This window comes from Pagrus pagrus, assembly GCF_965226575.1.
Source record: "Pagrus pagrus genome assembly, chromosome: 1".
NCBI classification, from domain to species: domain Eukaryota; kingdom Metazoa; phylum Chordata; class Actinopteri; order Spariformes; family Sparidae; genus Pagrus; species Pagrus pagrus.
In genome coordinates this window covers 36,397,844-36,406,956 of record NC_140185.1, presented here as the reverse complement: position 1 = coordinate 36,406,956, position 9,113 = coordinate 36,397,844, and the positions used below count along the sequence as shown (strand labels likewise).

The window sequence follows — 9,113 nt, the reverse complement described above, 5'->3', positions numbered from 1 at the left end:
CTCAATAAATGCTTAAACAGGAGCAGACAGATGTTCTCCTGTTATTTCATATAGGAAACAGTGAGCTGTGGGTTTAGTGGCCTAGTTAATGCAAATTAACTTGTGTTGCATAAACAAACATATACATACTGTCTGTATGATGTTCTGAATGCTGGCAACTACTTCTACTTCTAGTATGGATGATGGCTGAGATGTGATAACGGTAATATGTCACCAGGAAACAGAAGTATCAATGGAAATAAAGCAATAAAGTTGTGTGTTATTTTGACCAGACTTCCTACAAAAACATGACAATTTTGAGCTCTGAAAGAACTTGAAAGTGATTGAAATCACCCTCTTTCCATGTAGTTTTCAGTTGAGATACATAGATTTACGTGTGTTTCTTCTGAAAGATGTAATAAAGTACATTTTGTGCCGCTTTTGTGAAGTTTTTGGAGGTCCAGTGTGTGACTTTGTGGTTATAAATCCTGGATTTAAAGACGAAATCAAGTGTTGAGAACTTTTAGATTTGAATTTTGGTTCATGCTCATAATTACAAGGGGACACAATTTATATGTGAGAGGTTTTAGTCTGAATTTCTGGGTTACACCTTTTGGCTGTGTGGTTTCTTTTCTTTCTTTGCGTGTTTTTCAATCATAACCGACAAAAGAAATTTTGTGTAATGGCAATATCACAAGCTATTCAAATAATTTACAAGGATTGCTCCCTAACATACATTTTCTTGTACATTTTACTTGTTGATCTAAATTTAAATAAAAGGCAAGCAGATTTTTTCTAACATCATCTAATTGGCTAATAAGCACAAGCAAGCTTTGTGTGTACCATATCACAGGTCAGCATGCAAAAGATGAGTCCATGAATTTAGAAACGTATTAATGTTTATGAATGAAACAGTTTAAAAAATAAAGAAAACATTGTGGATACTCCTGAAAATGTATTTAATTTATAATAATAATAAAAATTAAAACAACAATAATAAAAAATATATAATTATCATCATCATGGTAGAGTTTCTATTTATTTTTATTATTTTATTTATTTTTATTATTGTTCAATTTTTAAAGTCGGTAAATTGAACTTTTAACCCCACGTCCGTCAGCCAATCAGGAGCGTCCCTCCAGCGCAGCATCCAATCAGAGTTGACGGAGCGCTATTTGAACGCTGCTCGTCTCCGTGTTGTTTACCTGCAGAAACTCGTCGCTGTTCACGGATCTTGTCGCTAAACTGAGCCGCTCGCTGAATAAACCTCCGTGTCGTTTCTCGAAGTCGCAGTTTGGACTCGTTGGTTCCGACGTTCAACATGTCGTCTGTGGAAGTTCTCGGTGTGGTGAGTCCACTGAAGTCACTTCACTGTCGCTGCGTTAGCTGCCTGCTAAAGGTAGCTTCGCTAGCTGGCATCGTTAGCTAACCTCGCCGCCTGCTTCTCGCTCGGCGTGTTGTGGTTTTATGACTCTTCACACCAGATAACGTTTCTCAAGCTTCTCTGAGGGTTTGAGTTGTGTGTCCGTGTCTGTCAGCAGCTTCCAGCCGCAGAGAACCCGGTGAAGATGGTTAAAACCACCGCAGCAGGTCCGAGGAGAGCCGCTCTGGGAGAGATCACCAACTTCACTGCAGCAGCGGTCAACACGAAGGTGAGCTGAGGAGCAGCAGGACAGGTTGTCAGGTTTCACTTGTTGTCAGTGCTGAGAACCGCAAAATAACACAACACACACTGACACGTGCAGTGATGTGTGGCCAAAAGTATGTGGACACCTTTTGTGCATTAAGTCAATATCTTGTTGAGGTTTTCCAGAAGAGTGGAGACTGTTGTAGAGGCTCATTAATGCTCATGTGTTCACTTATGTTCAGTTTTCATGTGTAATGTTGGAGTGTTCACGTTCCTCTGACCTCATAGTGGAAAACTTTTACAGTTGAACAAAAGTGACTCATTAAATGTCCATTTCTGGCGTGTGTCCTCAGAGGCCGGGACGAGCCAAAGCATCATCCAAACCATCTTGTGCCCAAAACACTAAACCCATCGCGGTCCAGGTGGTGCATCCCGTGGTCCAGGTCCCGGCTCCTGCAGACCCTCTCCCCTCAGTGTCAGAGGAGTCGGCTGACGTGTCCATGAAGGAGGAGGAGGCGCTGTGCCAGGCTTTCTCTGAGGCGCTGCTCACCGTGCAGGACGTCGACGAGCAGGACGCAGACCAGCCGCAGCTCTGCTCACAATACGTCAAAGATATCTATAAATATCTCCACGTCCTGGAGGTAACTTACCCCCCTCCATCATTCAGACTCGCTCTGCATCGTGTTGTACTTTGTTCTCATGGCTGTCGGTCTCCACAGGAGCAGCAGGCTGTACGAGCCAACTACATGCAGGGTTATGAGATCACTGAACGCATGCGAGCTCTTCTGATCGACTGGCTGGTCCAGGTTCACTCCAGGTTCCAGCTGCTGCAGGAGACTCTGTACCTCACAGTTGCAGTCCTGGATCGATTTCTCCAGGTGAGAACAGTCTCAGCAGTTTGATTTTTCTGTCTTTGTGTTTTGTGAGCTGTGTGAAAACCTTCCCGCTGTGCTGCAGGTCCAGCCGGTCTCTCGCAGGAAGCTGCAGCTTGTTGGCGTGACCGCCATGCTGGTGGCCTGTAAATACGAGGAGATGTACGCTCCAGAGGTCGGAGACTTCGCCTACATCACTGACAACGCGTTTACCAAGTCTCAGATTCTGGAGATGGAGCAGGTGGTTCTGAAGACCCTCAACTTTGAGCTCGGACGTCCTCTTCCTCTACACTTCCTCAGACGGGCGTCCAAGGTGGCCAGTGTAAGTTGTGGCAGTATTTTGAAGGGAAGTTATCAGTTTAATGTTGAGACTTGGATTTACTAGGGGACACAGGCATGCTAAAAAATATTATTTCATCCATCTTAGATTATGACTGTTGCTAAAACTGATCAGGACTCCATAAAGAATCGAACCGATGATGGCATTGGTATGAATATCGTATAAAATCATTCCCTAGTTGCGTCCAACAATCTGCTGACAAAATGTTGCTCATCTTTACTTTTCTCACAATACAAATGTGAATGAAATTCTCGGCAATAAAGGTCGGTTCAGCAGATTTTGTCTGACGACAGAGCAGGAGTTTTGTTTTCCTGAGACCATTATTTAATTTCATTTACTAAAATGTATCTTAATTTGCCAGTCCTGCAGACTAACACGTGCTCACAAGCATATCCAACCTTTTGTTGTGTGAAAATGTCTGACAGTGGTTTGTTTCTGTCTCAGTCTGATGTAGAGAGACACACACTGGCCAAGTACCTGATGGAGTTGACCCTCATCGACTACGACATGGTTCACTATCGGCCCTCTGAGATCGCCGCTGCCGCCCTGTGTCTCTCCCAGCTGCTGCTCGAAGGGCTGCCGTGGGTGAGTTGCTGGACTTCAAGCGACTGGTTTCATGTCTGTATTTTGCCTCTTGGTGGTTTATAACTGGTCCGTCTTGTCTCAGTCCACCACACAGCAGCACTACTCGACCTACGACGAGGCCCACCTGAAGCCGATCATGCAGCACATCGCCAAAAACATTGTGACGGTGACCGAGGGGAAGACGAAGTTCCAGGTGAGCTGATCGACTAAAAGAACCAGAACTTCTGATTTTTGCGTTTAACACGAACTCAAACACTGTTCCTCTGCAGGCTGTGAAGAGAAAGTACTCGAGCAGCAAGCTGATGAAGATCAGCCTCATCCCTCAGCTGAAGTCGTCAATCGTCAAGAACTTGGCCGCTGCGCTGCTCAACAATCCCTGAGACCAACTTCCTTTCATCAGAGGACGTTTCACTTGCACTTTATTTTTAGATGATCACTATGGAGAAACTTGACTAGTTTTTAATAAAATGTTTTTATAATTTTTGATCCAAGCTTTGTGGTTTGTTGCTTTTAATCGTTCGCGTTTGTTGCACCGTCAGTCGAGACGTTTGCACAGCTTCCAATCAGAAGTTGATGCAACAAAGTTGCAAGAAAATTCTCTAAAGTTTGAAGACTTTCTCACTACATGGTTTTATTTAAGTTGTTGCCTCCTCATGGGTGACACAAGTGCCTTATTCTTGTTTGTCTTGAATATTTGTTGCCGCCTGTGTTCTGTGCTTTAGTTGAATCTTGTTTACATTGTGCATAATTTGCAATTATAGTGTACATGGAGTTGATCTCAGACTTGTCTACTTTGTCCATAAAGCTAAATAAAACACTTCAAATACGTCTGAGTTTTTGTTTTATCTGGATTTGGCTGCACAAAGTTTTTATATTTAACTGATCTCAACCTGAGAACTTTTTGCATGTAGTGCAGTCTTGTAAAAGTAAAGATGGTGTTTAAATATCCTACATGAGACACTATCAAATGTAAGTATCTCTTTGTCTTGTGTGTGTGTAAAGTTTGTGGTCCAGATAGCTTTTGTTTTACCATCAAACAAGCCCCGACCATGGGAACCTGGTCATTAATGTCGTCTTGCTGCTAGTCTCATTAACTTTTTCCTGGACTCACCGTCCCAGCCAGCTAACGGTTCACCCACACCAGCACTCAGCCGTGCTAAATCATCACCGCTTATAGTGTCGCCACCTTCTCTTCCACCAGGAAACATACTTGTTTCCATGTATATTACATTTACCACCATTCCTCAAAGATAAAATGTGGAACTTGTATTATTATGGCTGCAAAAAATAAGATTCTGCACAAGTTGAATATAAAAGTGACAAAAGGATTCAGAGTATCTCAACACAGGTGAGTTAAACTGGCAAAAATCTCTGACTTAAAGTTGTGGAGGTGGAGCCACCAACATGACTGATACTTGAGTAAATGTACTCAATTTGCAGTTTTAAGATGTCTTCAGTTCATGTAGAACTTGTGTTTCTTAGGCTTGAGTTATGTTAGTGGTTTATCGTATGTATGAATTATAAAAGTGCACTGACAATTTTTTGTAACTGAAACTGACGTCTGGGAACGAGACTCAATGAACTGAGTTTGGGAACAGCTGTTCATCAGTTTGACTCACTTTGCCTTCACACTGTCAGGACTCAGAACAAAACACTTGTTTCAGGATGTATTCAGCTGTTCTGATGATTGGAATCAGTATTTTAGTTTCTTTTTAATCTGATTTCTGATAAAATAAATTAATTCAAAAGTGTCGCTTTGGCTCTGATGTAGCATGTAATCCAAAAAGTAACTAAATGTATCTAAAAGTAAAATATTTGCCCAAAAAATGTAGGAATACAGCAGGAATACTCATGTCAAGTAAAGTGCATCAAAATTGTATTTACTTAAAAGTACTCGAGCAAAAAACTATGTAGGCTACTTATTAACATTCCAGAACTGTATATTCATGTGTAACTCATGTATTCAAGTACTTGTAGTTAAGAGTATTTTCCATTTTGTGTAACTTTATACTTTTTACTCCACTACATTGATCTGTCTGAGTAATTACAGTACTTTTGCTTTTGATAGTGGTTCATTTTGTTGCAAACATTTTTGTACTTTTAAAGTAAAATTGCGATCGTGGGATTTATTTCTGCAGCGTCGTACAGCTACTTTTACTCGAGTACATTAAGGATCTGAGTACTTCCTCCACCGCCGGAGACGAGGAGATAACAGGCGTCAAATCTGGGATTGACCCACTTTTGGAGCCTCAAGTGGTCATTCGAGGGAACTGCAGTTTTTTTTGGCACTTCCACGTCGGCTTCATTTTTCATCCCTGGACGTTGTCGCATGTGTTCCTCTTTTAAAAACCATAAATAGTTTGTTTTTACATTTTCTGTTTGTGTTCAGATTAAAAACAAACGAGACCCGACATGTTAATCAGTTCACTTTAGAGCTGGCAGGTGGCGTTCTGAACTTCAGACAGCCGGGCTAGCTGCTTCCATCCGCTTCCAGCCTTTATGCTAAGCTAATCATAGCGCACAGACAGTTTAAGATCTTCTCATCTAATTTTTGAGAACAGAGAATTAAGTGTGAGATTGTCTCTCCATTTATTTTAAGCGAATAAGAGAATAATTACATCACGTCAGTCTTAAGATTCTGTTAAAAATCATACCAGAAAAATTATTAATAAGGCAACAAGATTACCTTTCCAACACTGTAAAGATCTCTGACATGAAAGGAACAAAGTGTTCAGTTGTTTATTTAATAAAAGATCAGCAGGAATAGGAGTTTTTTAAACTAAATCTCTGAAGCGCTGTGACTCAGTATAAACAGTGAAAAGATGTTTGCTGCAGGATGTTTCAAAAAGCACCCAGCCGCCCCTGCTCCCCACACAGGAAATAGTTGATTTGACGTGTAACAATAACATGAACAATACAAAAACTGGATGAAATGAATGCAAGCTAACTGAAGGCAGCCTGTACGGCACAGATGCAAACCTCAAATGAGATACTCTGAATCATACTGAGCACGTTTGAGGTTTTCCCTGCAAATGTGAGCACGTTTGAGGTTTTCCCTGCATTTGTGCTCACATGTGACCACAAATGCTCCTGCTTGATACTTCTACTACACTATTTGAAAGCTGAGGTTTCAAATGTGAGCTTTTGAAACCTCAGTTTTTCTGTGTTCTTTCCTGTATAAAAGCAGCACAAATCAGCTCTGGACTCAGATCAGCTCTGGACACAGATCAGCTGAAGATTAAAGACCTTCCTTCAACCAGAAGCTCGTCTGTCTGTCAGGAAACATGAAGACTCTGCTGACCTTCGCTCTGCGGGCTCGGATCTGCCTCCTGCATCACAGCTCTGCAGGTCAGTCACTCTGCTTTGAGTCTCTGTGAGCTGTCTGTCAATCCAACCTGCAGACTGAGTATTAAATGTGTGTGTCCATGTGTGTGTGTTCACAGCTCCAGTCGGACCATGGTTAGATGGACACTGCTGTCCAAACGTCACTCGTTCGCCTGTTCCCAGAGCAAAGATCCAGAATGTCTTGAGGAGCCACAGCAAGTGTCAAGTCAAATCAGTCATGTGAGTATAAACAGACGGTGCATCGTTTATTGATTTTAAACTGAAGAACTAATTGATTAATGAGAGGAGGAAGAAACAGTCATTATCTCCTCACTCCATGCTGATGGAAAGAGTTCAGGAATAAAGTAAAAAAGTACAATATTTACTGAAAATACTCAAGTAAAGTAACAGAATCTCTAAATATCAGACAAAAAGATATAAATATTAATAATATCATAATATATATACTAGAATATAATATATTATATTTTAATTGAGTAATAACTCAGTAATAAATTAATCTCTAGTAGTTTGAAGACTCCACAAGGGGGAGCTGTTCAGTTATTGTACATGCAGTCCTGCAGGTCCACAGACTGAAACTGTAAAAAGTACTTTTACTTCAATTAATCATTTACTGTTTCTGATATATTCATATATATAGTGATATTTTCACCACTACGTTTAAAGCGTTAGAAATGAAACAACTTAGTAACTGTTACTAGAATAATTCCACATACAGTCAGTTACCTGTTAATTAAACTAATACTGAAGTATTCACATCTTTTATTTAAGTAAAAGTAAAAGTGCATTCAAATAAAAATACTGTCCTCAAAACCTTAAGTACAAAAGAATTGGCAGCAAAATCCACTTAAAGTGTCAAAAGTACACTTTAATAAAGAATCTGTAACTTTACATATTTTTTCCTGTTAACAGTTTTTCTCTGAATTTTGGAAACAAAACAAAATATCCTTAAAAAACTACAAAAGTAGACGTTGAATCTACATGTCTTGTGTAATTCTGTTACTTTCAGGTTTAAAACTGTAATTACATTTATTAAATTAGATCAAATTAGTGATAAACAGTAAAAGAAGTACTGGTTCTGTAGTTACATTTGTTTGTTAATTCACAAATATTTAGTTTAATCCTGGAAGTTTTAATCGGAAATGTAGAATAAAAGTGTTTTTATCAACTTCTTGCTGTTTTTTTTTACATATTGGTGAGCAGCTATCTATGTTGTAACGACACCTGATGACCAGATATAAAGCGTTGTGTCTATATTTCAGAAATGCAATTAAATGTTTTAAGAATCATAATCATTGTTTCATATTAAATATTTACATTCACATTAAATTATATAATAAGATTATAGTATTATAGCTTTACAGTATAGCACTGTTCGACCATATTTTAGCTGATTTCATAGTTTCTAAATGTGCAAATATCCTTAAAACCAAAAACTAAACAGGATTTAATTTAAACTTAAAGGTCAAAGCTGTATTTTAAATATACAAGATTTGTATGTTATTTTACAATATTTCCCTGCTGCTGACCATTTTTTACAAGTTAAAGTTTTCACTCTGCAGTACAATCACATCTGTCACATCTGAGGGTCGTCAGATGATTCATGGAGAAGAAAGAAGAGAAACAGTTGTGACGAGATCCTCTAACGATGTGTGTTATGTTTCTTACAGAGTCACAACTGTGTGTGAGATGAAGATTTGTCTCGATGCCAGCTGGCTGTGGGGGATGAAGCTGCTGATAGTCTTTAAGAAGTCAACCACCAACAAGACGTCTCCATCTGCCCCCTTCAACACCTCACCGTGTGGAAACAAGTCCAGGAAAGTGTGAAGATGCTGCTCCTTTGTCCGTCATGAAGACTTAGTTCTTCATGTGGCTGAACTTCACTGTGATGAAGCCCTTTAGCTGATAATCAAAGATGTTCATACAGAAAATTAAACAGATGATTATACATACATACATTATGAAGAGTAACTAGCATAAAAACTGCTGCCTTGGACTTTATAATGTGAAATGACTTCAGTTATAATATTAAAATGCCTTCTGAGATATCAAACACATCCGAGTGTCTTCTCACATTAGAAAATGACTGACTTCATATTAAGATATTTTACTCTTCAACATGTGCAGTTGTGTCCTGATGTAATATTTTTTATGTGATTACATGAAAATATTTTAAATGTATGTTTATTATACTGCCCCTTTCAGAATAAAAGCTTCATTTTTGATTAAGTGTTGTGCTCACTTTATTTTGGAGTCAAGAGCCAAACTGTCAGTCGTCCTCACTACGGCTGTTTGATATTTAGCTCCTACACTAAATACAAATGTATATCTTTTAAAAGGGAAGTGACCAGTGTAACTTCAGCAG

At 39.4% G+C, this 9,113-nt stretch overlaps 1 protein-coding gene across 3 annotated transcripts; it reads left to right on the top strand.

The window, feature by feature from the left end:
* The first annotated feature begins 1,195 nt into the window (after positions 1 to 1,195).
* On the top strand, positions 1,196 to 3,889 carry LOC311262270 (G2/mitotic-specific cyclin-B2-like). 3 transcript variants are annotated; one of them, XM_084361543.1, is made up of 8 exons: positions 1,196 to 1,327; positions 1,518 to 1,631; positions 1,960 to 2,247; positions 2,326 to 2,484; positions 2,564 to 2,800; positions 3,263 to 3,403; positions 3,486 to 3,596; positions 3,673 to 3,889. In XM_084361543.1, the coding sequence occupies exons 1-8, from the start codon at positions 1,301 to 1,303 to the stop codon at positions 3,781 to 3,783; spliced, it is 1,188 nt and encodes a 395-aa protein (XP_084217669.1). In that variant the 5' UTR covers positions 1,196 to 1,300; the 3' UTR covers positions 3,784 to 3,889. The 3 variants fall into 3 exon arrangements, with proteins under 3 accessions (XP_084217669.1, XP_084217670.1, XP_084217668.1); XM_084361544.1 differs by having other exon boundaries at positions 1,198 to 1,327; positions 1,521 to 1,631; XM_084361542.1 differs by having other exon boundaries at positions 1,286 to 1,378.
* Positions 3,890 to 9,113: the final 5,224 nt, after the last annotated feature.